At 49.1% G+C, this 27,220-nt stretch overlaps 9 protein-coding genes across 9 annotated transcripts; 4 read left to right on the top strand and 5 right to left on the bottom strand.

Moving 5' to 3' along the window:
• Positions 1–1,704: 1,704 nt before the first annotated feature.
• LOC134417466 (histone H1.01) lies at positions 1,705–3,239 on the top strand. Its single transcript, XM_063154724.1, has one exon. It carries the CDS (start codon positions 1,717–1,719, stop codon positions 2,374–2,376), a length of 660 nt encoding a protein of 219 aa, XP_063010794.1. The 5' UTR covers positions 1,705–1,716; the 3' UTR covers positions 2,377–3,239.
• On the bottom strand, positions 3,152–3,750 carry LOC134417476 (histone H2A-IV). Its single transcript, XM_063154736.1, has one exon. It carries the CDS (start codon positions 3,729–3,731, stop codon positions 3,342–3,344), a length of 390 nt encoding a protein of 129 aa, XP_063010806.1. The 5' UTR covers positions 3,732–3,750; the 3' UTR covers positions 3,152–3,341.
• Positions 3,751–4,508, top strand: LOC134417467 (histone H2B 1/2/3/4/6-like). Its single transcript, XM_063154725.1, has one exon. The coding sequence runs from the start codon at positions 3,937–3,939 to the stop codon at positions 4,456–4,458; it is 522 nt and encodes a 173-aa protein (XP_063010795.1). The 5' UTR covers positions 3,751–3,936; the 3' UTR covers positions 4,459–4,508.
• A 7,780-nt stretch (positions 4,509–12,288) lies between these two features.
• Positions 12,289–13,130, bottom strand: LOC134417479 (histone H2A-IV-like). The gene has a single exon (XM_063154739.1). It carries the CDS (start codon positions 13,093–13,095, stop codon positions 12,706–12,708), a length of 390 nt encoding a protein of 129 aa, XP_063010809.1. The 5' UTR covers positions 13,096–13,130; the 3' UTR covers positions 12,289–12,705.
• A 269-nt stretch (positions 13,131–13,399) lies between these two features.
• Positions 13,400–13,848, top strand: LOC134417484 (histone H2B 1/2/3/4/6). Its single transcript, XM_063154745.1, has one exon. It carries the CDS (start codon positions 13,452–13,454, stop codon positions 13,830–13,832), a length of 381 nt encoding a protein of 126 aa, XP_063010815.1. The 5' UTR covers positions 13,400–13,451; the 3' UTR covers positions 13,833–13,848.
• A 1,611-nt stretch (positions 13,849–15,459) lies between these two features.
• LOC134417497 (histone H3) lies at positions 15,460–15,936 on the bottom strand. The gene has a single exon (XM_063154758.1). It carries the CDS (start codon positions 15,931–15,933, stop codon positions 15,523–15,525), a length of 411 nt encoding a protein of 136 aa, XP_063010828.1. The 5' UTR covers positions 15,934–15,936; the 3' UTR covers positions 15,460–15,522.
• A 1,289-nt stretch (positions 15,937–17,225) lies between these two features.
• LOC134417483 (histone H2B 1/2/3/4/6) lies at positions 17,226–17,740 on the bottom strand. Its single transcript, XM_063154744.1, has one exon. It carries the CDS (start codon positions 17,686–17,688, stop codon positions 17,308–17,310), a length of 381 nt encoding a protein of 126 aa, XP_063010814.1. The 5' UTR covers positions 17,689–17,740; the 3' UTR covers positions 17,226–17,307.
• Positions 17,741–18,009: 269 nt separating this feature from the next.
• On the top strand, positions 18,010–18,484 carry LOC134417477 (histone H2A-IV-like). The gene has a single exon (XM_063154737.1). The coding sequence runs from the start codon at positions 18,045–18,047 to the stop codon at positions 18,432–18,434; it is 390 nt and encodes a 129-aa protein (XP_063010807.1). The 5' UTR covers positions 18,010–18,044; the 3' UTR covers positions 18,435–18,484.
• A 6,754-nt stretch (positions 18,485–25,238) lies between these two features.
• On the bottom strand, positions 25,239–27,207 carry LOC134417481 (histone H2B 1/2/3/4/6). Its single transcript, XM_063154741.1, has 2 exons — positions 26,696–27,207; positions 25,239–25,942 (listed from the first exon to the last, which is right to left on the bottom strand). Exon 1 carries the CDS (start codon positions 27,153–27,155, stop codon positions 26,775–26,777), a length of 381 nt encoding a protein of 126 aa, XP_063010811.1. The 5' UTR covers positions 27,156–27,207; the 3' UTR covers positions 25,239–25,942; positions 26,696–26,774.
• Between the last annotated feature and the right edge of the window lie 13 nt (positions 27,208–27,220).

Here is a 27,220-nt window from a genome sequence, read left to right as displayed (position 1 = left end):
GGTGGAGGTCACAATTTTCCCCTTCGTTGCATTTATTCATAATTTTATATTCCCTGAAACACTATTTTACAGCAAGCTAAATCTCTCATCTTATACACATTTTAGTATTTATAAAACAGCCATTGTAAACAAAACCATGACACAGAAAGAGAATTACATTTTCCTAAAACTATCTACTCATACACTCTGAATTTCTGGTTGCTAATATGTACTTAAATTCTGTATTCACATTCTATGTAATATCAGGTAATACCAAAGGCCTGGCTGCAGTGCAGTCTCTGTGATTCTTAAACAACTACAAAAGACAATGGATAATACACTTTTTTCACAGTCAGTTACAGATTAATGAAATATTAAGCCAGAGCTCTGTTCTGCTCAGCATATTACACCATCTTCCACCAGATACCAGTGTGGGTTGACTCCTTCCTGGTTCTTCAGGAATGACCTATGGCCTACCTCGCCCCTTGTTAAAACTCAGGTTATCACAAATTGCTCTAGTTTCTGTCATAAAAGTATTTCCTTATTTCAGTGATCGCTGTAAAATGCACAAGTATATAATTAGGTGGGCTTTATTTAGAGTGAGAAGGGGATTCAGCATTCAGAGGCTTTAGCTAAACCTTTGTGTAGCCATATTCTGTGAGACACATTCAAAATCCAAACAGCAATAAGGTTTACAATTCTACTACTTTTAGAGAAAATATAAAACAAGATAATATTCTTTGGGAATGAAGAGCATGCTTACTAAACTGCAATGATACTCTTTGCAAGTCTTAAATTACCAGGGACAAAGATAATTTCCATAAACAACAGAAGTGCAGGACATTGCTTTCTTTTACAAAGCTGCAGTTTTGTAACAAAAGGTTTTAAATTACTATATACTTCAAAATAATATGGAACACGACAGGCAAATAGATTGATTTACTTAATATTTGGTAGAAAAATTCGTATGGAAAACAAACAAAAAGAAAACACCCCACGTAGGGCAGCAGAGTAACTTTGCCTCCCTGGTACTGAAATCCCAGTAAGACAAAATAAACCAACTCTCTGTTCATCAGTCTCCAGATAACAAGAAATTACTTATGTTTCTATAAAAAGTGGAATAGGTGGCTGTACGAGACATTATTTCACTAGACTTTAGCGTTTTAGTAGGTAAAACACATGGTCAAAGGAACCGGTTCTTAATCCATATTCAGAGCTGAAAAAGGAGTTTGTGTTACTTCCTCCTGTTCAAAATCAATTTAAACTGTCAAAATGGCTTCAAATCGTAAGCTTTCAACTTTGAGCCCAAGAAAACCCTCTAAAGAATAAGACTGAGTCGTTGCCGTAACATTTATATCAAAAAGAAATTTTTAATTTGCAAGGAAAAACAAAAGTTTCTCCCTTCAGAGGTCTCTCCGGCAGCAGCACACGGGATTTATCGCCTCTCCTTTAACTCAAATCGCGAGTTTGCCGCAGGAAACTCTCCCGAACGCAAGTACCTGCTCTTCTCCCCCCTCACCGGGGAAACCGGCCGATTTGGTGGCAGAAATTCCGAGGAAAACACACTTTTGTTAGTCCAAAGAAACACAAATCGAGCACACCGAAGGGCTCCCGGGCCGCGCGGCGGGGCGGGCTCTACAGCGCACCAATCACGGCGCGGCTCCGCTCTAAAAACGCGAGCATCTGACCCGGGCCAGCCCAATTGTGTCCGCCCGCTCCGCCGAGGCAGCCGCCGCCATGGCCGAGACCGCTCCCAGCGCCGCCCCCGATGCGCCCGCGCCCGCCGCCAAGGCCGCCGCCAAGAAGCCGAAGAAGGCGGCGAGCGGCTCCAAGGCCCGCAAGCCCGCGGGGCCCAGCGTCACCGAGCTGATCACCAAGGCCGTGTCCGCCTCCAAGGAGCGCAAGGGGCTCTCGCTCGCCGCGCTCAAGAAGGCGCTGGCCGCCGGCGGCTACGATGTGGAGAAGAACAACAGCCGCATCAAGCTGGGGCTCAAGAGCCTCGTCAGCAAGGGCACCCTGGTGCAGACCAAGGGCACCGGCGCCTCCGGCTCCTTCCGCCTCAGCAAGAAACCCGGGGAAGTGAAGGAGAAAGCCCCCAAGAAGAGAGCAGCTGCGGCCAAGCCCAAGAAGCCGGCGGCCAAGAAGCCCGCCAGCGCCGCCAAGAAGCCCAAGAAAGCGGCGGCGGCGAAGAAGAGCCCCAAGAAGGCGAAGAAGCCGGCGGCTGCGGCGGCCAAGAAAGCGGCCAAGAGCCCCAAGAAAGCCGCCAAGGCCGGGCGCCCCAAGAAGGCGGCCAAGAGCCCGGCCAAGGCAAAGGCCGTGAAGCCCAAAGCGGCCAAGCCGAAGGCAGCCAAACCCAAAGCGGCCAAGGCGAAGAAGGCGGCGCCCAAAAAGAAGTAAATTGTACCAGGAGAGTTTTGTTCTGCTTATTTTGTTATCCAACGGCTCTTTTAAGAGCCACCCACATTTTCCCTAAAGGAGCTGGTGCACCGTGGTCGTCCGTAACCTGCAGCAGGGGTCCAGCAATTCGTAAGTCGTCAAGAGGTCAATTGTGTCCTGTGTTTTTTGTTTCCTAGGGATTACCGAAAGAAATAGTTAAGAACGCGGTAGAGCGCGGCGACTTTAGGGAAGTGTAGACTTTTGGTTTTTCTCTAAGTGATTACTTTGACTACCAAGAAGCAATGTTTTATAATGATTTGATAAAAAATCGGATGTACGTTTTTTTAAAGATATATTTTGTAACAAAATAATGCAATTGCCAGGCACGCTACTACTGAGCCATGTGTAATCTATTGAAATATTTGTTTTTAAGTATCTCCGTAAATGCCTTTGTCTGTTGGCGGGGGAGGAGGGGAGGGTTTCTTTACGGACACAAAAATAGCCCGGATCTCTCCCAATCCTTTTGTTCCTGATGAGAAAGAAAGCTTTAAGTATTGAAAAAGCGCGCCCTGCCCAAGGATTGGCCAGCGGAAATCCCGGCCCGCTGCCCTTCCCCCTCCCTTCCCCGAAGACGATTACGCCTCCTATCTCTGGAACTGCATCAGCCGCTTTAAGAGGCGGAAGAGGGAGGTGGGACGGACACTGTCAACGAATAGTGTCCGTGTGTCCTCAGACGTAAGAACTAAACGGAAAATAGCCCTTACCAGGAAGAACTTGCACGGAGAGGGGGGGGACGTTTTGGCAAGACTTTGTTTTATTATCGTAAACATGGAAAACGTTGCTACTTTATCCAACCAAAAATAAAATATAAGTTGAAATAAGAATTGAGTAGTTAATGCAATTCGTTGTTGTTGCGGTAACTCAGCTCTCTTAGGATCTTGTGGGTGGCTCTGAAAAGAGCCTTTGGGTTGTTAGTCAGACGAGATTTACTTGGCTTTGGCCTTGTGGCTGTCGGTCTTCTTGGGCAGCAGCACGGCCTGGATGTTGGGCAGCACGCCGCCCTGCGCGATCGTCACCTTGCCCAGCAGCTTGTTGAGCTCCTCGTCGTTGCGGATGGCGAGCTGCAGGTGGCGGGGGATGATGCGCGTCTTCTTGTTGTCGCGGGCCGCGTTGCCCGCCAGCTCCAGGATCTCGGCCGTCAGGTACTCCAGCACGGCCGCCAGGTACACCGGCGCGCCCGCGCCCACGCGCTCCGCGTAGTTGCCCTTGCGCAGCAGCCGGTGCACGCGGCCCACGGGGAACTGCAGCCCGGCCCGCGACGAGCGCGACTTGGCCTTGGCCCGCGCCTTGCCGCCCTGCTTCCCGCGACCCGACATCTTGCCGCGCTCCTCGCTCGCTCCCCCGACACAGCAACAGAAGAACTCGGCACTGCCTCGCTCCGCGCTCGCTTTACTGCCTCGTCCCTGCGCTGATAGGCTGAGAAGTAGGTCTTGTACAGGCAGCCAATGAGATGGAGGATCCAATTCTGACCAATCAGACGCGAATACGGGAGAGTGCTGACATAAGTTCGCAGTCTGACCAATGAGAGTCTGCAGTGCAGGAACCCCTCATTTGCATAGACGCGCTATAAATTCATGGCAAGCAGCCGTTCTCTTCACTTCGCTCCGGGGTTTGTTCCGCAGCCGTTCCGTTGGTGCACGAAGAGACGCCGCTGTCGCCGAAATGCCCGAGCCGGCCAAGTCCGCCCCCGCGCCCAAGAAGGGCTCCAAGAAGGCGGTGACCAAGACGCAGAAGAAGGGTGACAAGAAGCGCAAGAAGAGCCGCAAGGAGAGCTACTCCATCTACGTGTACAAGGTGCTGAAGCAGGTGCACCCCGACACGGGCATCTCGTCCAAGGCCATGGGCATCATGAACTCCTTCGTCAACGACATCTTCGAGCGCATCGCGGGCGAGGCCTCGCGCCTGGCGCACTACAACAAGCGCTCCACCATCACCTCGCGGGAGATCCAGACGGCCGTGCGCCTGCTGCTGCCCGGCGAGCTGGCCAAGCACGCCGTGTCCGAGGGCACCAAGGCCGTCACCAAGTACACCAGCTCCAAGTGAATGCTTGGCTAAAACCTGCTTAACCCAAAGGCTCTTTTAAGAGCCACCCACTTTCTCAGTAAAAGAGCTGTACCACTGAGTAAGGAACACTTTATTTTCTCTTAGTGTGGAATCTTAGTGATTCGGTGTTTGGCGTTTTTTTTTTTTTTTTTGGTATTTTTTAAGGTTATTGGGTTTGACATACTACTTAAGGGTTGTTTTCATAAGATACTTCTCTGGGATTTACTGTTATTTTCCCACAGCTACAATATGTCTGTAAAGGCGGTTTTAAATCGCTGGTGGGTTTTTTTTTTTTTTTTTTTTTTTTCGGGGGGGTGGGTTTTGGGGTTTTTCCTTTGGGTTTTATGGGGTTATTTTTAGGTGGTGTTTTCATTGACTTATGGTTTTCACAAGTGCTAAAATCACCTTACTGTTGCAAGCTTCCACGTTATGTCTGTTATAAATTGAAAGACAGGGAACTTACTGGCTTTTTCTGGCCGGGAGGGAATGGTAATTATCCATGGATACTCCTCCATGCACAGCATTGCTGTTGTCGCATCGGCCACACGATGGTGCTCAGCCTCTGCCGTTTTGGGGGTTGCGGTTATTTTTGTCACAGAAGCGAGAGATGAGTACAGCACGCTGTACTAGAAAGGAATTTAGGCGGCGGTGAGCTCTTGCAAATAGCCCGATATTGATCAATATAAATCAGAAGCACTTCCTAAACGCCTTCCTCTTCACCATTTGTCCTTGTAATCTTTCTCTTAATGTCTTTTTTTTTTTTTTTTTTTTTTTTTTTTACAGTGACTTGCCCAGGTTCTCCCCGCGTCTGCTTTGGGTTCTCCTTTCAAGGAAGAAAACACGGGAAGATGGTTTTTGTTTTTTTTTAACTTATCTGTCCTTTTCTGCATTAATCTGTCACTAATTGTTATAAAAGTACGAAATCCTGAGAAACTCGACACTCTGGGCTGACTTTGTCGGCTCCCAGGTCTCATCACGCAGCCGCTAATGAGGCTCAAAGCGCAGGCGTTCTCAGGCCCTCCCTCTCATCCCCGGGTAATTACATGCCACCATGGATGCAGATCAAAGCCATTATCACTTCCTAACTGGATCTCAGTAATCCTGAATCCCAAGTATATATTGTGCACTTCTCAACATAATTCATACAGGGACCACAGAATGACAAAAGTGACCTTTCTAGTACTGACTTGCCTATTCTTTAGGACAGGTAATGAGACAGACACCAGGTGTCTAATAAATCTGTCTCCTATTACTTAGAAATGTTAATTTCAGTTTGAAGGCTTAGGGGGACTTCTCAGACTGGATTTCAGATATCTGGTGGGAAGAGGCGTTCGCCAAACTCTTCTTTATCAGCTTGAAATGGGGTTTTGCAATCTCTCCAAGGGCTTTAGTGCAAACTCTGAAGCACAGGTTGCTTATTCTGAGTGCCTGTGTATGCCTAATACCTGAAAAGATTAATAAACCATTGTATATTCCACTCTAGGCTTTTCCAAGCTTTCCTGGGTCACCAGAAAAGCACAAAGAAATGCTCCTGTTGTCGCAGTTGGAGATGGCCACCAGAAGGGTTTGTCAGTGGCCATTCTGTAGATAATCAGCCTTGTGAAAGCCCCAGTTCAGAGCACAGCTGCCCTGGCACAGCCCTGCTGCCCCATTGAAGGCAGGAGTTCAGGGATGCCTTTGGCTGCCCAGCTCTGAGTGTTCGTTTTCCTTTTCCTGTGTTTGTGTGCTCCACGTTGCACACTGCATTGGGAGCCACCACAGAAATTCTGAGGATTTTTTCATTGATTGTTTCAGTGTGTGAAATTGTTTCTAGGCCTAGGAAACTCTTCACTAAACAGAGACTGAAATGTTGCTGATTGCTTCTTTCAATTCCAGTAGGAATGACAAGGCAATATTGGGGGCTATGATGTGAACAAAGCATTTAACATCAGATCTGATTGTAACATTACTCATTCTTCGGACAGTGCTGAGAACAAAGTCTCCAAACTGAAAAAGACCTATGACCATGGGCAATATTTTTAAGTTTCTTGTCACCCAAGGTAAAATTAGTAGGCTTTAAGCTCAGCAAAAATAGCAAATCTTAAGAATATCATGCCACAAGAGGAGGAACACTCAAAGGCACTAATGTAAATAATGTGATTATAAAATCACGACAGCTTATTCCTCCCAGTAAAGAATTCCCTTTCTTTCCTGTCCTTTCCCATTTCCTTCAGAGCAGTTCCCTCTGTACTCCCAAAGCCCCGACCCCAGTGGGATCCCCCAGCAGAGCGAGAGGCTCTGCCCAAATGCAGCACCCTGCTGGAGCTGGGGCTGCTGCCACCAAACCATGGAGGAGCAAAGCAGAAACCAACAATTCTCCTGCCCTGGGCTCCTTCTGCAGATGAGTTTCCAGCTCAGTGAGTGAAAAGTTCCTTTGTGCAGTGTGCAGAGCAGACAGAGCTGGGTGTCCCCACACAGGAGCCCCCTGCAGCAGACTGCAGCCCAGATTGTGTCTGTGCCACCATCCCATCCCCAAATACAATAATCCAACTCTTGGTGCTGGGCCCTGCATGTCTCATTGATGGTTTTGGTCACTGGGCTGAACTCCTTCTGAAGTTATCTCGTTCCTGGGATCGGTTCCTTGCTCCATCTTCATCCTGCTCCTGGCTTGCCAGTTTCAGCTTGCTCAGTGTTTGTGACACCATTTTTATAAAAAGTTTACACTCATCACCTCGTGTGCCCTGGGGCTCCAACTTGCTCATCTTCCTGTGCAAAGCAAAGTCATCAATCCCAACAATTCTCAATGTTGAGAAGTGTTTGAATGTGCAATCTATAAACAGGCCCTTCATGTTGTCTTTTAATCTACCCTGCATGTTTACATTCAAAATACTTCCTGATTCACAGCATCTGAAATATGGGGAAGGTTTACTGTTTGTAACACAATTTTTTTGTCAAAATATTTTTATACCAGCAATTTTTTATATCTCAGATGATCAGAGTGACATTACAGCTTAGTAAGTAACCAGCAAAAAAAGAACACTGAAGAGCAATACAACTAGTTACAAAAAATTCCTCTATTTTATTTTTATTAGAATAATAAAATTATTTCACTCCTGGAAGACCATATATCTTCTCCAGATTACCATTCCTGCAGAAAAATTTCTATTTATTAATCATCATGTTTAAAAAAGAAAACACCCTTTCTTTTAATTTCTGCAAAAGTGAAATACACCAACTGGGCAAACAAATATCTGTATTCTCTAATGAACTGACTGAACAGTGAATCAGAAATGAGAAATAGATGCCATACACCTGGACCAAAACCTGAACAAGTCACAGACTGTCTGTAGAAATTTTTTGCTACTTCCTGGGGTTTTGGGGATTTATGAAGGGTTGTGGTGAAGTGGTTTTCTTTTTTTTTTGTTTGAGTTTTGTAATATTTGTTTCATTTTTAGCAATGAAGTAAACCAATATCTGCTTTCAAACATGAATTTCTTTTTTTTCTTTAATGGCCATAGAATATAATTTCCTGACACCCAAGACAAATCATTGCAACATTACTTTCCCAGAGGATTTTATTTCCATTCTAAATAGAAAATATTACATTTTAAAATAATTACAGTTGTGGGAGAAAGTATTCATTGTGGCTAGGGAAAAATATTTTGTTTTGCACACACCTTGATGTAATGTTTACAGTGATGAGAACTGGTCGAGATTAGGTGGTAAATGAAAAAAAAAATTGAGACTTCAGGTTGCAAATACCTGGTCTAAGGGTTGTGCCGTTCAGAGAGCAGCACAGCCAAGACAAGACACAAATCTCACAGGAGGAGAGGCTGGAAGTGGGTGGGAATGCAGCTGGGAACTTCTCCCTTGGCAGCCCCAGCCCTGTGAGGGAGGAGGGAGCACTCAATGAGCAGAGGCAGCTCCTTCCCCTGGGCTGGGCTCACAGAACCAGGAGCTCTGTGGGTGGAAAGGCTGGTTTTGGTTAGATTTCTTTCATGCTTACAAGGAACCTAATTATTTGACAGCAGACCTATCAAAATGCTTATTTCAAAAGCATTCCATGTCAACAATTATAGAAGGTGTTAATCTAAAAAGTTCATCCTTTCATTTTTTCCAGTGAAAAATCTCAGGGAGCAATTATGATCATAATTCATTTTACAACTAAAATACAAGTAGAATAAATAGAAAAGAAGTAGAATAAAAAAAGTATCAGAGCAGATGGGAATTTTAATTCCACGTAAAATTCATGAACTTTTTGTACTTGCACTCCTGCTTATATTGCATGTAGATGTTTTTACTTGCACAGGTTGTAGGAAAATGGAAGAAATAATTCCTGAAATAAGAAGAGCACACAGAGTGTTACATCTGAAATCTGAACTTGTAAGAGATGAAAGGATATTGTGAAATTCCTTTTGTGCAGTATCAGAGCTGTGAAGAAATGCACACATCTCTGGTGTGCATCCTCTTTTCCTTTTGTAGCAAATAGCAGCCCCTCAACAATAAACATTCTGAGCACTCCACATGATCAGGTTTTGGGGTTTTTTCCCCTTGTGCTCTTGGGACACTGCCAGGTCTGTGAGTTCAGTAATTCCACTCAGAAAAGAAGACACAAATCACCCTAGGAATGGCACAGGCCCAATCTGTCACCGTACCAAACCACCTTTACCCAGAGCTGCCTCCCCCGTGCTCCGACATCAGCAGCTGCACTGACGGCACCGCAGGCACTCCTGCCAGCCTGGGCTCAGCTCAGCTGCCCCTGGAAGCCAAATTTACCCGGGTCTGTTCTGCTCTCTGCATGGGGGGGCTTTGAAATCGCTGCTCCCAGCCCCATGGGAGAAGGGAAATGGTCACATTCCACAGGCAGCTGGAGCTCCTGGAGCTTCAGCCTGAACTGGCACTTACAGGTCGTGCAAAACCTCACAGGATGTGCAGCACAGGTGTTGTACTTCAGAGTTACCACTGCAGCTCACATTTCTCAGCAGGGAATGGCATGGTATTGAGAGGAAGAGCAGATTTTTCTTTCCAAACGAGCTGTGGGTCTGCTGGTAGGTAAAACCAGCACTGGGATATAAAAGAAACCATGGGAAGGATTCCACTGATTGATGGATAGAAAAAGATATTTGCTTTTACAAAAAACTTTAGGTTTACTTTTAAATAAAATAAGTTTATTTTGTTTGTAAAGAATAATAAAATAAATGAAATAAGACATTGAGAGATGAAAGAAACAATGAGGAAGAAAAGCCTAAATTTCCATAAGAAATAAAAATTAAAAGGGACGTTTATACATTAGAGCGAAATTTTTGGTATCAGGTTTATCTCAACTCTGCACCTCTCAAGCACCTCAGCCAAGGGGGAGGAGAGAAGGGAAATGCAGCTGGGAAATTAGGATAAAAAGCAGGCTGCATCCCCCGAAAATTTGAGAGATCCCAGGGAAATGCCCCAAGGCCTCTCCCTTTATCTGAATAAAGACAGAAACGACTCCCCTGTCTCCTTTTCGGACATAACGGTCTGGTGTTTGTGGATTAATTTTCCTAACAGCACAGGAAAAAACAGGAAAGTGACAAAAAGCTGGGATTAAATGACAGCATTTATCGGAAATAATGTCTTCTATTCTTCTTCACCCTGCAGGTTTGTTTCTCGACAATGGTGATGTGAAAAATTACTTTAAGTGGTGGCTGGGGTGAACCTGCAGAGGAAATTCCTTGTTTCTGGATGTAAAACTCCAGGGCCCTGCTCTGCCCTTCCAGGAGATATGCCAGCCCTTCCTTTGCCCTCTCCCTTCTGTTCCCAGGGCCTCTTGCACACGAGGTGTTGGTGGCAGCCACAGAGCAGCAGGAGCTGACGAGCTCCTAATCCCAAAGCTCCCCATTCCCACAGTGAGGTGCTGCCCCATCCTGTGTCACCCTGCATTTCCCCACTCCCAGGGGCGGATTAGTCCTTAAATCACCGTCCCTGCCCCAGCGCAGGGAGCAGGAAAACGCCTGCTTGTCACGGCCTGACCAGCAAACCCAAAGGGTTTTGTTGCGGCTGCCGAAATGAGGGTTCCTGCCGGGAATCATCCCCTCTTTCACTCCCTCCCCCTGCATTTATGCAGGAACGGGATCGCGCAGCTCCAGCCCAGCTCTCCTCCTTAACGCCCCCAAATCCAGCTCCTGGGATTAAACCACAAAGGCACAACAAAGCAGGAAGCGAACCGAGCCCGAATTGGAGCACGACTCCGTGTTTCACGGCGCGGGCAGGCGGTCACTGCGGGAGCCGCAGCGAGCGCCCCGTTCCCCGCCCGCACGGAATCTTCCCTCGGGCACGGCCGGGGATGCTCAGGGCCGGGATGCGGCACCGGCGGGGCCGGGGCTGCCCTGCCCGAGCGCCTGTCCCGGCAGAGCTGGAAATGCTCCCATCGGCACCTTCCGGCCCGTTCTGCTGCTCCCAAACAAGCTGTGCTCACAGTCCGTCTGCGCCCATCCAAGGGGCTGCCGGGGCTCACTGCTGGAAAATACATTGATTTTCAAAGCGCTTCTGCTCGCTTATCCCGCGTTTGGTAAACCACATCTAGGAAGCATTTTCACAAGAATCTCTGGCTGTATAATATACATTCGAGGTCCTGCAACCCTTCATAATTTAGACCTCCTGTAGCCTTATATTTAATTTATGGCTTTATTCCCCATGCATGTAACTCGAAACTACAACTACAAAATAACCGAGCACGTTCTTTAGCAGACAAAAACGAGAGGAATTACTAAAATAATAGTAATTAATTGTATACCTTCTTGACCACTACCACTGTCCCCTAATAGCAGATCATTCTTTTAAAAGGGAAACAAACCCATAAAATTGTTCTGTGGAAACTTCTACCATCTACAAACTAGAATTTTATTCCAGCGTTCACACAACATCGAGATGATGCACGCACGGTTTTTCTGAGCAGCCTTTCCCGTTGCTCACTGCAATTCAACATGCAGGGCTGTCCCATTATGTGGAACAAGGTGGCACAGAGGGGAGTGGGGAATTCCTTCCCCTGCGGGACGGTGAATTCATCACCGACTCACCTTGAGGAAAGTGAAATTCAGCGAGCACACACACACACACACCAGGTCACGGGTGCCAAGCCGCATCTCTTTCCCCGTCCCGAGGACAGCGATGGCCAAGCCGTGCCCGCGTTCCGAGCCGCTGCCGTCGCTGCGGTGCCGCAGCCGCAGCACAGACGGAGGCGCCGGGGCCGAGCGGCCGCTGCTGCTGCACCCAGAGCCGGCGCGGGAGGCGCGGGGAACGCGGGCCGGGAGCGGCCGCGCCAAAGGCAGGAGGAGATCGGAACCCAGCAGCGATTTGACTTTAAAGCAACACCGTGACCTGCCGTAAGAGCAGCAGCTTTTCCAAGAACGACTCGCTTGCTCCCAAAACCGAGCGCCGGCTCCAAACTCCCCATAGCACAGGGAGAAGAGGGCGTGGATCCAGCGATCAGCGCCAGAAAAACGAAATTAAAGCGATCGCGCTCTTTCCAGTGTAACGCCGCGACCACTAAATCACATCAGAGCTCCCTGGGAGCAGCGGCAACTCCTCCCTGCCTGAAAACTTTCCCCGGTGTTCCACAATTCTGCCCAGGAAAGCCGCTGGCACTCACACAGGAGTGTTAAAAGGCAGCAAAGGCGGATCAGTCAGGGGCCCGAGGCTGGGAACACCCGTCCTGTTGAGAAAGCATTTGTTCAAGTCACTGCCAGGACTGCCTGACACTATTCTGAGCTTTTTTTCTTTTTTTCTCCTGCGCGATTTGCTTTCCTTTCAGCTCTCCTTTCTCTGAAACACGAAGGTGCAACAGAGATCAGCTCCTTTTAGCGCTCGCAAAGGAAAGAATCCAGACTGCTAAGACTTTATTGATGTCTCCTAACACGTACTTAACAAAGCACAACAAACTCGGAGCGGGCGGGCCAGAGCACGGGATATTTCCGCCACTAAAAAACCCACACTTCCCACTGTTAAAACTGAAAAAGTCAATACATCATTTAAGTAATTCTAAAGAGGCATAAGCGACGGAAATTCACCTCGGGGACAAAAACATGGGTTCTTTGAGAAAAAACCAACCGCCTTTCAGACAATCTCTTTAAAGAAACAGAAACGAAGAAAAGCAGAATTAGAGACTTGAAGAAAAGACAAGTTACGTATTCCGGTCTTCTCCGACTGAAAAACCAAAATGCAGTGACTCAGCACTTTAAGGGGAATGTGGGCGGCTCTGAAAAGAGCCTTTGTTTGGTGATGAGCCTCACTGAGCATTTACTTGGCTTTCACCTTATGGCTGTCGGTCTTCTTGGGCAGCAGCACGGCCTGGATGTTGGGCAGCACGCCGCCCTGCGCGATCGTCACCTTGCCCAGCAGCTTGTTGAGCTCCTCGTCGTTGCGGATGGCGAGCTGCAGGTGGCGGGGGATGATGCGCGTCTTCTTGTTGTCGCGGGCCGCGTTGCCCGCCAGCTCCAGGATCTCGGCCGTCAGGTACTCCAGCACGGCCGCCAGGTACACCGGCGCGCCCGCGCCCACGCGCTCCGCGTAGTTGCCCTTGCGCAGCAGCCGGTGCACGCGGCCCACGGGGAACTGCAGCCCGGCCCGCGACGAGCGCGACTTGGCCTTGGCCCGCGCCTTGCCGCCCTGCTTCCCGCGACCCGACATCTTCCCTGCAGCGATTCCGCAGCGACGACAGCGACACAACCGGCACAGCCGCGAGAGGAACTCCGAGCCCGCCGCCCCGCCTGCCTTATATACAACCCGGGCGGATGGGCAGCGCCTCCTACGATTGGCTGCGAGAGAGAAGTTGGTGCCGCAGCCAATAGAAAAGCGAATCCAAATCTGGCCAATGGCGGGTCTCGGCGCCGAGCTCGGAGCTGACAGACAGCCAATGGCGAGGCGGCGGTCTCGCCGGAGCTGCTATAAAGGCGGCGGCTGCCGAGGCGGCGCCGTTGCTGCTGAGCGCTGTCGCTGTGCGTGAGTTGTTGTTGTGAGGAGCTGCGGCTGCTGCTGCTGCCGAAATGCCCGAGCCGGCCAAGTCCGCCCCCGCGCCCAAGAAGGGCTCCAAGAAGGCGGTGACCAAGACGCAGAAGAAGGGCGACAAGAAGCGCAAGAAGAGCCGCAAGGAGAGCTACTCCATCTACGTGTACAAGGTGCTGAAGCAGGTGCACCCCGACACGGGCATCTCGTCCAAGGCCATGGGCATCATGAACTCCTTCGTCAACGACATCTTCGAGCGCATCGCGGGCGAGGCCTCGCGCCTGGCGCACTACAACAAGCGCTCCACCATCACCTCGCGGGAGATCCAGACGGCCGTGCGCCTGCTGCTGCCCGGCGAGCTGGCCAAGCACGCCGTGTCCGAGGGCACCAAGGCCGTCACCAAGTACACCAGCTCCAAGTAAATGCTTGGCTAAAATCTGCTTAACCCAAAGGCTCTTTTAAGAGCCACCCACTTTTTCAACAAAAGAGCTTTGATTTCTTCACGTGCACCTTTTTTATAGACTTTCCTCTTAATTCCTTAGTAATTAACATGTAACCCCGAATATCGACAACTTTATAGTCCAGTAATACAAGCAAATTATGTTTATACTCTTATTTGTGTTTCTTTAGGCTTGCATCTTTTTCCCTACTGGGCCCAGCTATGTACTGAAAAGCCTTCATTTTACCTGTTATGCACTAATCTCATTTTCCTTGTGGTTTAAAGGGAGCTTCCCTGTTCCAGCACATTACCTGTGTGCTCTTACAGGAAATCCTCTGAGAAGTGCGAATGGTAAACGTTAAAATGTTCCTTCCCCGCCCCGAGTTTCAGCCATGGTCTCTCCCCTCTCATATCCATACCACAAAGAAGTGCCATATACTTCATAGGTGTCTTCAAGAATTTATTAATTTATAGGGAAATAATTTTTTTTAGGTCTACTCTTCATTAGTCTTCCCGATCTGAAATATAAAATTTGTATAAACATATGCCATAAATATTAAGCACTTACTAAATAATTAGGTTTATTATTCTAAAATTCCAAAAAATAGCTTCTTAACGGCTTCAGAAGTAAATAGAACTCATTTAGAGCGTTTTGTTAGTCCCTGCTGCCCCCTTACGGGAGTTTCTGAATTTTCTTTCATTTTTTTCTTTTACGGCTTCTGTTTAAGACCTCAATATCAGATATGTAGGAAAAACTGGAAATACTCATGAAAAACTGGTCCCGACGGACGATATTCAAGAGGGACTTGAAAGATGTAGAACTTTAAAAACCAGATCTTACTGGATGGAAAAGTTAAATAATGGGTACAAAATGAAGGAGAGAAAATTCTTCAAATGAAATAATTGGCAGCTCTTTAAAGCCTTAGTCTCTGCCCGACAGAGAAGGGAGGCAGCCGCCATAGATCCAGAGACTCTTAGTTTAAGAGTCACCACATGGATAATAAAAGGGCTGCAGCACTGCTCGGAAACGAGCCGTTTCTTAATTTTTATTTTTAATTTTAAGGTTAGATTTTTATAATCCCGACTTCTTTTATGCCTTTCTGAGTCTCATTTTACTGAGCTCCTGCATATTAAATTTTTTTTTTATAAAATCCCATACGGCTCTCACGTTCATTTACAACTCGTTCCCGAGTCTGCAGAATAACTCGTGTTTTACAAACAGCATGCAAGGAAGAGTATGTGCAAATACGTTTAAGTGGGTAAGCAGAGCCTTAAGTAGAACGGAGTTTACACCCCTGCGAGTGTGCCTGACGACCTAAATTTAAGGGAGGAGGGGCGATTAAATAAACGATTGTGACTGCAGTTCTCCCCTGCTTAAGGCAATGCTAATAAAAATCCTGGCTCTAGAATAGATTAAAATTTCTCGGACTCTGAAAATTTTACTACTGGACCCTAATAAAACATTAAGCGAACATTAACAGCCGGGTCTGCTGATCAAGGAGCAGCTGTTTTAAAAGCTCAGGGCGCTTGGTGTAGTGATCCCTTGAACCACGAAGGTTCCCTCCTCCCCCAACTACTAAAACCATGTTTAAGATAGCGCAACAGCTCTTTTAATTGTTCATGTGGTGGCTCTTAAAAGAGCCTTTGGGTCTGCGTGGGTTACGGCAGGGAGCTCAGGCGCGCTCCCCGCGGATGCGGCGGGCCAGCTGGATGTCCTTGGGCATGATGGTGACGCGCTTGGCGTGGATGGCGCACAGGTTGGTGTCCTCGAAGAGCCCCACCAGGTAGGCCTCGCTGGCCTCCTGCAGCGCCATGACGGCCGAGCTCTGGAAGCGCAGGTCGGTCTTGAAGTCCTGCGCGATCTCGCGCACCAGGCGCTGGAAGGGCAGCTTGCGGATCAGCAGCTCCGTGGACTTCTGGTAGCGCCGGATCTCGCGCAGCGCCACCGTGCCGGGCCGGTAGCGGTGCGGCTTCTTGACGCCGCCCGTGGCCGGCGCGCTCTTGCGGGCAGCCTTGGTGGCCAGCTGCTTGCGGGGCGCCTTGCCGCCCGTCGACTTCCGCGCCGTCTGCTTCGTGCGCGCCATCGCTACAAGCCCCGCACCCGCGCCGCTCGGCTCAAGACACTGATTGCGCCCCGGCTCTCAGCCGCCGCTATTTATAGCCCCGCGGCCCGCGCCCATTGGCCGCTCGCGCGGCAGCGGCCGGCAGCCATTGGGCGCTTGTGGCGAGCCCGGGAAAAGGCCCCGCCTCCGGGGCGGGAAACGAGCCCTGGCCCCGCCCCGCCCCCGCCCCCTTCCAGCAGCGGCTTGCGGAGCACAGCGTGGGCGGCGGCAGCGGCACCGCCGGAGATCGGGGCAGGGCGAGCCTTGGGCTCGCCCTCCTTTGTCTAAATCCGCTCCACTAGCGTTCATTCCGGGACTCCTGGCTGAAGCTGCCGCCGGCAGCCGCCTCCATTCCCCGAGCGCTCTCGATTTCTCCCCGCTCAGTAGCGCCCTTCGGTTCGGGGCCGCGGCAGCAAGGCAGAAGGCGCAGGCTGCAGCCGCCTTGCCCGGCCCCGCCGAGCACTCCCGGCCGCTGCCCCGGCGCGCTGGAAGCGCCGCGTCCCGTGCGGGGAGCGCGCCCCGGGGCAGCGCGCGCTCGGGCCGCGCTCGAGCCGCGCTCGGCACCAATCAGCGGCGGGCGGGAAGGGCGGGAGGCGGCCGGGCCCGCCCGCGGGGAGGCTCCGCGCAGTCCTCACTCAGGTCGGCCCGAGCGCGGCAGCCGCGCGGCCCCGGCTCTGCCCGCGCGCTGCAGCCCCGTCCGCGCTCGGCGGCGGAGAGTGCGGGGCGGGGGGACACGGCGGGGACAGAGGGGAAAATGCAACCGGGTAAAAACAAATCTGGGGACACTGTGCTAGGTGGTAGTGCCCAGGCAGGACTGTACAGTTGGGGACTGATAAGGCAGAGCATCGTCTCAGTTTTCTTCCCCCGGTCATTCGCGAAAATACCTTTTCGGGGGAGTGAAGAAGAGAGGGTATCCATCACGTATCCATTTGCTCAGTAACAACTAGAAAACAAGAGCACAGTGCCGTCAGGAAGCGCCTGTGCTTTTAATGCGTCCGATTTAGGCAGTTAAAAGAACAGGCGTCATTTTTTTCCCCTTTCCCTTAGCATGCCTTAACGGATTAGGGATATTTTTGGGCGGTTTTGAGACCGTGAAAGTTAAATTTTTTAAGCGCCACCCTAGAACCAAATAAGCGCGAGAAGCAAGCTCCTGAAAGAAGCAGGATCTAGTCTCAGGAAATCAGTGTAAAACCTGCTATACATAAAAATCACGATACTTTTACACCGTAAATGCATATTTCCCTCTACGATAGGAAAACTAAAGGGGCAGGAACTCACGTAAAGACCAGCTCTTTTATTGAGAAAGTGGGTGGCTCTTAAAAGAGCCTTTGGGTTAAGCAGGTTATAGCCAAGCATTCACTTGGAGCTGGTGTACTTGGTGACGGCCTTGGTGCCCTCGGACACGGCGTGCTTGGCCAGCTCGCCGGGCAGCAGCAGGCGCACGGCCGTCTGGATCTCCCGCGAGGTGATGGTGGAGCGCTTGTTGTAGTGCGCCAGGCGCGAGGCCTCGCCCGCGATGCGCTCGAAGATGTCGTTGACGAAGGAGTTCATGATGCCCATGGCCTTGGACGAGATGCCCGTGTCGGGGTGCACCTGCTTCAGCACCTTGTACACGTAGATGGAGTAGCTCTCCTTGCGGCTCTTCTTGCGCTTCTTGTCGCCCTTCTTCTGCGTCTTGGTCACCGCCTTCTTGGAGCCCTTCTTGGGCGCGGGGGCGGACTTGGCCGGCTCGGGCATTTCGGCAGCAGCAGCAGCCGCAGCTCCTCACAACAACAACTCACGCACAGCGACAGCGCTCAGCAGCAACGGCGCCGCCTCGGCAGCCGCCGCCTTTATAGCAGCTCCGGCGAGACCGCCGCCTCGCCATTGGCTGTCTGTCAGCTCCGAGCTCGGCGCCGGGACCCGCCATTGGCCAGATTTGGATTCGCTTTTCTATTGGCTGCGGCACCAACTTCTCTCTCGCAGCCAATCGTAGCAGGCGCTGCCCATCCGCCCGGGTTGTATATAAGGCAGGCGGGGCGGCGGGCTCGGAGTTCCTCTCGCGGCTGTGCCGGTTGTGTCGCTGTCGTCGCTGCGGAATCGCTGCAGGGAAGATGTCGGGTCGCGGGAAGCAGGGCGGCAAGGCGCGGGCCAAGGCCAAGTCGCGCTCGTCGCGGGCCGGGCTGCAGTTCCCCGTGGGCCGCGTGCACCGGCTGCTGCGCAAGGGCAACTACGCGGAGCGCGTGGGCGCGGGCGCGCCGGTGTACCTGGCGGCCGTGCTGGAGTACCTGACGGCCGAGATCCTGGAGCTGGCGGGCAACGCGGCCCGCGACAACAAGAAGACGCGCATCATCCCCCGCCACCTGCAGCTCGCCATCCGCAACGACGAGGAGCTCAACAAGCTGCTGGGCAAGGTGACGATCGCGCAGGGCGGCGTGCTGCCCAACATCCAGGCCGTGCTGCTGCCCAAGAAGACCGACAGCCACAAGGTGAAAGCCAAGTAAATGCTCAGTGAGGCTCATCACCAAACAAAGGCTCTTTTCAGAGCCGCCCACATTCCTCTTAAAGTGCTGAGTCACTTCATTTTGGTTTTTCAGTCGGAGAAAACCGGAATACGTAACTTGTCTTTTCTTCAAGTCTCTAATTCTGCTTTTCTTTGTTTCTGTTTCTTTAAAGAGGTTGTCTTAAAGGCGGTTTTTTTTTTTTCTCAAAGAACCCATGTTTTTATCACCGAGGTGAATTTCCGTCCTTTATGGCTCTTTAAAATTTCTAAATATATAAATCAATCGACTTTCTCAGAGTTTTAGCAGTGGGAAGTGTGGGTTCTTTAGTGGCGGAAATATCCCGTGCTCTGGCCCGCCCGCTCCGAGTTTGTTGTGCTTTGTTAGGTACGTGTTAGGAGACATCAATAAAGTCTCAGCAGTCTGGATTGTTTCCTTTGCGAGCGCTAAAAGGAGCTGATCTCTGTTGCACCTTCGTGTTTCAGAGAAAGGAGAGCTGAAAGGAAAGCAAATCGCGCAGGAGAAAAAAAGAAAAAAAGCTCAGAATAGTGTCAGGCAGTCCTGGCAGTGACTTGAACAAATGCTTTCTCAACAGGACGGGTGTTCCCAGCCTCGGGCCCCTGACTGATCCGCCTTTGCTGCCTTTTAACACTCCTGTGTGAGTGCCAGCGGCTTTCCTGGGCAGAATTGTGGAACACCGGGGAAAGTTTTCAGGCAGGGAGGAGTTGCCGCTGCTCCCAGGGAGCTCTGATGTGATTTAGTGGTCGCGGCGTTACACTGGAAAGAGCGCGATCGCTTTAATTTCGTTTTTCTGGCGCTGATCGCTGGATCCACGCCCTCTTCTCCCTGTGCTATGGGGAGTTTGGAGCCGGCGCTCGGTTTTGGGAGCAAGCGAGTCGTTCTTGGAAAAGCTGCTGCTCTTACGGCAGGTCACGGTGTTGCTTTAAAGTCAAATCGCTGCTGGGTTCCGATCTCCTCCTGCCTTTGGCGCGGCCGCTCCCGGCCCGCGTTCCCCGCGCCTCCCGCGCCGGCTCTGGGTGCAGCAGCAGCGGCCGCTCGGCCCCGGCGCCTCCGTCTGTGCTGCGGCTGCGGCACCGCAGCGACGGCAGCGGCTCGGAACGCGGGCACGGCTTGGCCATCGCTGTCCTCGGGACGGGGAAAGAGATGCGGCTTGGCACCCGTGACCTGGTGTGTGTGTGTGTGTGTGTGTGTGTGTGTGTGTGCTCGCTGAATTTCACTTTCCTCAAGGTGAGTCGGTGATGAATTCACCCTCCCGCAGGGGAAGGAATTCCCCACTCCCCTCTGTGCCACCTTGTTCCACATAATGGGACAGCCCTGCATGTTGAATTGCAGTGAGCAACGGGAAAGACTGCTCAGAAAAACCGTGCGTGCATCATCTCCATGTTGTGTGAACGCTGGAATAAAATTCTAGTTTGTAGATGGTAGAAGTTTCCACAGAACAATTTTATGGGTTTGTTTCCCTTTTAAAAGAATGATCTGCTATTAGGGGACAGCGGTAGTGGTCAAGAAGGTATACAATTAATAACTATTATTTTAGTAATTCCTCTCGTTTTTTTCTGCTAAAGAACGTGCTCGGTTATTTTGCAGTTGTAGTTTCGAGTTACATGCATGGGGAATAAAGCCATAAATTAAATATAAGGCTACAGGAGGTCTAAATTATGAAGGGTTGCAGGACCTCGAATGTATATTGTTCAGCCAGACACTCTTGTGAAAATGCTTCCTAGATGTGGTTTACCAAACGCGGGATAAGCGAGCAGAAGCGCTTTGAAAATCAATGTATTTCCCAGCAGTGAGCCCCGCAGCCCCTTGGATGGGCGCAGACGGACTTTGAGCATAGCTTGTTTGGGAGCAGCAGAACGGGCCGGAAGGTGCCGATGGGAGCATTTCCAGCTCTGCCGGGACAGGCGCTCGGGCAGGGCAGCCCCGGCCCCGCCGGTGCCGCATCCCGGCCCTGAGCATCCCCGGCCGTGCCCGAGGGAAGATTCCGTGCGGGCGGGGAACGGGGCGCTCGCTGCGGCTCCCGCAGTGACCGCCTGCCCGCGCCGTGAAACACGGAGTCGTGCTCCAATTCGGGCTCGGTTCGCTTCCTGCTTTGTTGTGCCTTTGTGGTTTAATCCCAGGAGCTGGACTGGGGGCGTTAAGGAGGAGAGCTGGGCTGGAGCTGCGCGATCCCGTTCCTGCATAAATGCAGCGGGAGGGAGTGAAAGAGGGGATGATTCCCGGCAGGAACGCTCATTTCGGCAGCCACAACAAAACCCTTTGGGTTTGCTGGTCAGGCCGTGACAAGCAGGCGTTTTCCTGCTCCCTGCGCTGGGGCAGGGACGGTGATTTAAGGACTAATCCGCCCCTGGGAGTGGGGAAATGCAGGGTGACACAGGATGGGGCAGCACCTCACAGTGGGAATGGGGAGCTTTGGGATTAGGAGCTCATCAGCTCCTGCTGCTCTGTGGCTGCCACCAACACCTCGTGTGCAAGAGGCCCTGGGAACAGAAGGGAGAGGGCAAAGGAAGGGCTGGCATATCTCCTGGAAGGGCAGAGCAGGGCCCTGGAGTTTTACATCCAGAAACAAGGAATTTCCTCTGCAGGTTCACCCCAGCCACCACTTAAAGTAATTTTTCACCTCACCATTGTCGAGAAACAAACCTGCAGGGTGAAGAAGAATAGAAGACATTATTTCAGATAAATGCTGTCATTTAATCCCAGCTTTTTGTCACTTTCCTGTTTTTTCCTGTGCTGTTAGGAAAATTAATCCACAAACCCCAGACCGTTATGTCCGAAAAGGAGACAGGGGAGTCGTTTCTATCTTTATTCAGATAAAGGGACAGGCCTTGGGGCATTTCCCTGGGATCTCTCAAATTTTCGGGGGATGCAGCCTGCTTTTTATCCTAATTTCCCAGCTGCATTTCCCTTCTCTCCTCCCCCTTGGCTGAGGTGCTTGAGAGGTGCAGAGCTGAGATACACCTGATACCAAAAATTTCCCTCTAATGTATAAACGTCCCTTTTAATTTTTATTTCTTATGGAAATTTAGGCTTTTCTTCCTCATTGTTTCTTTCATCTCTCAATGTCTTATTTCATTTATTTTATTATTCTTTACAAACAAAATAAACTTATTTTATTTAAAAGTAAACCTAAAGTTTTTTGTAAAAGCAAATATCTTTTTCTATCCATCAATCAGTGGAATCCTTCCCATGGTTTCTTTTATATCCCAGTGCTGGTTTTACCTACCAGCAGACCCACAGCTCGTTTGGAAAGAAAAATCTGCTCTTCCTCTCAATACCATGCCATTCCCTGCTGAGAAATGTCAGCTGCAGTGGTAACTCTGAAGTACAACACCTGTGCTGCACATCCTGTGAGGTTTTGCACGACCTGTAAGTGCCAGTTCAGGCTGAAGCTCCAGGAGCTCCAGCTGCCTGTGGAATGTGACCATTTCCCTTCTCCCATGGGGCTGGGAGCAGCGATTTCAAAGCCCCCCCCATGCAGAGAGCAGAACAGACCCGGGTAAATTTGGCTTCCAGGGGCAGCTGAGCTGAGCCCAGGCTGGCAGGAGTGCCTGCGGTGCCGTCAGTGCAGCTGCTGATGTCGGAGCACGGGGGAGGCAGCTCTGGGTAAAGGTGGTTTGGTACGGTGACAGATTGGGCCTGTGCCATTCCTGGGGTGATTTGTGTCTTCTTTTCTGAGTGGAATTACTGAACTCACAGACCTGGCAGTGTCCCAAGAGCACAAGGGGAAAAAACCCCAAAACCTGATCACGTGGAGTGCTCAGAATGTTTATTGTTGAGGGGCTGCTATTTGCTACAAAAGGAAAAGAGGATGCACACCAGAGATGTGTGCATTTCTTCACAGCTCTGATACTGCACAAAAGGAATTTCACAATATCCTTTCATCTCTTACAAGTTCAGATTTCAGATGTAACACGCTGTGTGCTCTTCTTATTTCAGGAATTATTTCTTCCATTTTCCTACAACCTGTGCAAGTAAAAACATCTACATGCAATATAAGCAGGAGTGCAAGTACAAAAAGTTTATGGATTTTACGTGGAATTAAAATTCCCATCTGTTCTGATACTTTTTTTATTCTACTTCTTTTCTATTTATTCTACTTGATTTTTAGTTGTAAAATGAATTATGATCATAATTGCTCCCTGAGATTTTTCACTGGAAAAAATGAAAAGATGAACATTTTAGATTAATACCTTCTATCATTTCTGACAAGGAATGCTTTTGAAATAAGCTTTTTGATAGGGCTGCAGTCAAATAATTAGGTTCCTTGTAAGCATGAAAGAAATCCAACCAAAACCAGCCTTTCCACCCACACAGCCCCTGGTTCTGTGAGCCCAGCCCAGGGGAAGGAGCTGCCTCTGCTCAGTGAGTGCTCCCTCCTCCCTCACAGGGCTGGGGCTGCCAAGGGAGAAGTTCCCAGCTGCATTCCCACCCACTTCCAGCCTCTCCTCCTGTGAGATTTGTGTCTTGTCTTGGCTGTGCTGCTCTCTGAACGGCACAACCCTTAGACCAGGTATTTGCAACCTGAAGTCTCAATTTTTTTTTTCATTTACCACCTAATCTCGACCAGTTCTCATCACTGTAAACATTACATCAAGGTGTGTGTAACACCAAATATTTTTCCCTAGCTGCAGTGAATTCTTTCTCCCACAACTGTAATTATTTTAAAATGTAATATTTTCTATTTAGAATGGAAATAAAATCCTCTGGGAAAGTAATGTTGCAATGATTTGTCTTGGGTGTCAGGTAATTACATTCTGTGGCCATTAAAGAAAAAAAAGAAATTCAGGTTTGAGAGCAGATATTGTTTTACTTCATTGCTAAAAATGAAACAAATATTTAAAAACCCCAAAGAAACACAAAAAATCCACGTCACCACAACCCTTCATAAACCCCCAAAACCCCAGGAAGTAGCAAAAAATTTCTACAGACAGTCTGTGACTTGTTCAGGTTTTGGTCCAGGTGTATGGCATCTATTTCTCATTTCTGATTCACTGTTCAGTCAGTTCACTAGAGAATACAGATATTTGTTTGCCCAGCTGCTGTATTTCATTTTGCAGAAATTAGTAGAGAGGGTGTTTTGTTTTAAAAAAATGACTATTAATAAATAGAAATTTTTCTGAAGGAATGGTAATCTGGAGAAGAAATATGGTCTTCCTGGCGTGAAATAATTTTATTATCCTAATAAAAATAAAAATAGAGGAATTTTTTTGTAACTGGTTGTATTTGTCTTCAGTGTTCTTTTTTTGCTGGTTACTTACTAAGCTGTAATGTCACTCGGATCATCTGAGATATTAAAAATTGCTGATATAAAAACATATTTTGACAAAAATGTTTGTGTTACAAAGAGTAAACATTCCCCATATTTCAGATGCTGTGAATCAGGAGGTATTTTGAATGTAAACATGCAGGGTAGATTAAAAGACAACATGAAGGGCCTGTTTATAGATTGCACATTCAAACACTTCTCAATATTGAGAATTGTTGGGATTGATGACTTTGCTTAGCACAGGAAGATGAGCAAGTTGGAGCCCCAGGGCACACGAGGTGATGAGTGTAAACTTTTTATAAAAATGGTGTCACAAACACTGAGCAAGCTGAAACTGGCAAGCCAGGAGCAGGATGAAGATGGAGCAAGGAACTGATCCCAGGAATGAGATAACTTCAGAAGGAGTTCAGCCCAGTGACCAAAACCATCAATGAGACATGCAGGGCCCAGCACCAAGAGTTGGATTCTTGTATTTGGGGATGGGATGGTGGCACAGACACAATCTGGGCTGCAGTCTGCTGCAGGGGGCTCCTGTGTGGGGACACCCAGCCCTGTCTGCTCTGCACACTGCACAAAGGAACTTTTCACTCACTGAGCTGGAAACTCATCTGCAGAAGGAGCCCAGGGCAGGAGAATTGTTGGAGGGGTTTCTGCTTTGCTCCCCCATGGTTTGGTGGCAGCAGCCCCAGCTCCAGCAGGGTGCTGCATTTGGGCAGAGCCTCTCGCTCTGCTGGGGGATCCCACTGGGGTCGGGGCTTTGGGAGTACAGAGGGAACTGCTCTGAAGGAAATGGGAAAGGACAGGAAAGAAAGGGAATTATGGAGGAATAAGCTGTCATGTGATTTTATACTCACACTATTTGCATTAGTTGTTTTGAGGGTTCATCCTCTTGTGGCATGAAATTCTTAAGATTTGTTTATTTTGCTGAGTTGAAATCCTACTACATTTACCTTTGGTGAAAAGATCAAGTTAAAAAAAAAATTCTATGGTAGTAGCTCTTTGTCAGCTCAGGGACTTTGCTCTCAGCACTGTTAAAATAATTAGAGTTATGCTACAATCAGACCTGATAACAATTGCTTTGTTCACATCATAGCCCCCAAAATTGCCTTGTCATTCTTACTTAAATTGAAAGAAGCAATCAGCAACATTTTAGTTTCTGTTTAGTGAAGAGTTTCCTAGGCCTAGAAACAATTTCACACACTGAAACAATCAATGAAAAAATCCTCAGAATTTCTGTGGTGGCTCCCAATGCAGTGTGCAACGTGGAGCACACAAACACAGGAAAAGGAAAACGAACACTCAGAGCTGGGCAGCCAAAGGCATCCCTGAACTCCTGCCTTCAATGGGGCAGCAGGGCTGTGCCAGGGCAGCTCTGCTCTGAACTGGGGCTTTCACAAGGCTGATTATCTACAGAATGGCCACTGACAAACCCTTCTGGTGGCCATCTCCAACTGCGACAACAGGAGCATTTCTTTGTGCTTTTCTGGTGGCCCAGGAAAGCTCGGAAAAGCCTAGAGTGGAATATACAATGGTTTATTAATCTTTTCAGGTATTAGGCATACACAGGCATTCAGAATAAGCAACCTGTGCTTCAGAGTTTGCACTAAAGCCCTTGGAGAGATTGCAAAACCCCATTTCAAGCTGATAAAGAAGAGTTTGGAGAACGCCTCTTCCCACCAGATATCTGAAATCCAGTCTGAGAAGTCCCCCTAAGCCTTCAAACTGAAATTAACATTTCTAAGTAATAGGAGACAGATTTATTAGAGACGTGGTGTCTGTCTCATTACCTGTCCCACCAAAGGATATCCAAGTCAGTTCTAGAAAATTCACTTTTGTGATTCCGTGGTCCCTGTATGAATTCATATATGTACAGGAAGTTCACAATATATAGTTGTAATTCAGGATTATTAAGATCCAGTTAGGAAGCGATAATGGCTTTGATCTGCATCCATGGTGGCATGTAATTACCCGGGGATGAGAGGGAGGACCTGAGAACGCCTGCGCTTTGAGCCTCATTAGCGGCTGCCTGATGAGACCTGGGAGCCGACAAAGTCAGCCCAGAGTGTCGAGTTTCTCAGGATTTCGTACTTTTATAACAATTAGTGACAGATTAATGCAGAAAAGGACAGAAAAGTTAAAAAAAAACAAAAACCAATCTTCCCGTGTTTTCTTCCTTGAAAGGAGAACCCAAAGCAGACGCGGGGAGAAGCTGGGCAAGTCACTGTAAAAAAAAAAAAAAAAAAAGACATTAAGAGAAAGATTACAAGGACAAATGGTGATAAAGGCGTTTAGGAAGTGCTTCTGATTTATATTGATCAATATCGGGCTATTTGCAAGAGCTTACCGCCGCCTAAATTCCTTTCTAGTACAGCGCGCTGTGCTCATCTCTCGCTTCTGTGACAAAAATAACCGCAACCCCCAAAAACGGCAGAGGCTGAGCACCATCGTGTGGCCGATGCGACAACAGCAATGCTGTGCATGGAGGAGTATCCATGGATAATTACCATTCCCTCCCGGCCAGAAAAAGACAGTAAGTTCCCTATCCTTCAATTTACAACAGACATAACATGGAAACTTGCAACAGTAAGGTGATATTAAAACTTGTGAAAACCATAAGTAAATGAAAACATCACCTAAAAAAAACCAAAAAAACAAAAAAACCATAAAACTCAGAACAAAAATCCTAAAAGAAAATACAAAAAACCAACAAAAAAGAAAAAAAAAAAAAAAAAAAAAAAAAAAAAAAAAAAAAAGGAAAAACCCCACCAGCGATTTAAAACCGCCTTTACAGCCATATAGTAGCTGCGGGGAAAAAAAAAAAAGCAGTAAATCCCAGAGAAGTATCTTATCAAAACAGCCCTTAAGTAGTATGTCAAACACAATAACCTAAAAAAACCCCCCCCGAAATTAAAAAAAATACCCAAACCCCTTAGAACTAAGATTACACACTAAGAGAAAATAAAGCGTTCCTTACTCAGTGGTACAGCTCTTTTACTGAGAAAGTGGGTGGCTCTTAAAAGAGCCTTTGGGTTCAGCAGGTTTTAGCCAAGCATTTACTTGGAGCTGGTGTACTTGGTGACGGCCTTGGTGCCCTCGGACACGGCGTGCTTGGCCAGCTCGCCGGGCAGCAGCAGGCGCACGGCCGTCTGGATCTCCCGCGAGGTGATGGTGGAGCGCTTGTTGTAGTGCGCCAGGCGCGAGGCCTCGCCCGCGATGCGCTCGAAGATGTCGTTGACGAAGGAGTTCATGATGCCCATGGCCTTGGACGAGATGCCCGTGTCGGGGTGCACCTGCTTCAGCACCTTGTACACGTAGATGGAGTAGCTCTCCTTGCGGCTCTTCTTGCGCTTCTTGTCGCCCTTCTTCTGCGTCTTGGTCACCGCCTTCTTGGAGCCCTTCTTGGGCGCGGGGGCGGACTTGGCCGGCTCGGGCATTTCGGCAGCAGCAGCAGCCGCAGCTCCTCACAACAACAACTCACGCACAGCGACAGCGCTCAGCA

The sequence above is a fragment of the Melospiza melodia genome, chromosome 4 (assembly GCF_035770615.1).
Source record: "Melospiza melodia melodia isolate bMelMel2 chromosome 4, bMelMel2.pri, whole genome shotgun sequence".
NCBI lineage: Eukaryota > Metazoa > Chordata > Aves > Passeriformes > Passerellidae > Melospiza > Melospiza melodia.
Note: the sequence above shows the minus strand (reverse complement) of the source record. Positions and strands in the feature narration are given on the sequence as shown.

Excerpts from the sequence above, each read along its gene's own strand:
- LOC134417466 (XM_063154724.1), top strand. The coding sequence starts at position 1,717 with ATGGCCGAGACCGCTCCCAGCGCCGCCCCCGATGCGCCCGCGCCCGCC.
- LOC134417476 (XM_063154736.1), bottom strand. The coding sequence starts at position 3,731 with ATGTCGGGTCGCGGGAAGCAGGGCGGCAAGGCGCGGGCCAAGGCCAAG.
- LOC134417467 (XM_063154725.1), top strand. The coding sequence starts at position 3,937 with ATGAGAGTCTGCAGTGCAGGAACCCCTCATTTGCATAGACGCGCTATA.
- LOC134417479 (XM_063154739.1), bottom strand. The coding sequence starts at position 13,095 with ATGTCGGGTCGCGGGAAGCAGGGCGGCAAGGCGCGGGCCAAGGCCAAG.
- LOC134417484 (XM_063154745.1), top strand. The coding sequence starts at position 13,452 with ATGCCCGAGCCGGCCAAGTCCGCCCCCGCGCCCAAGAAGGGCTCCAAG.
- LOC134417497 (XM_063154758.1), bottom strand. The coding sequence starts at position 15,933 with ATGGCGCGCACGAAGCAGACGGCGCGGAAGTCGACGGGCGGCAAGGCG.
- LOC134417483 (XM_063154744.1), bottom strand. The coding sequence starts at position 17,688 with ATGCCCGAGCCGGCCAAGTCCGCCCCCGCGCCCAAGAAGGGCTCCAAG.
- LOC134417477 (XM_063154737.1), top strand. The coding sequence starts at position 18,045 with ATGTCGGGTCGCGGGAAGCAGGGCGGCAAGGCGCGGGCCAAGGCCAAG.
- LOC134417481 (XM_063154741.1), bottom strand. The coding sequence starts at position 27,155 with ATGCCCGAGCCGGCCAAGTCCGCCCCCGCGCCCAAGAAGGGCTCCAAG.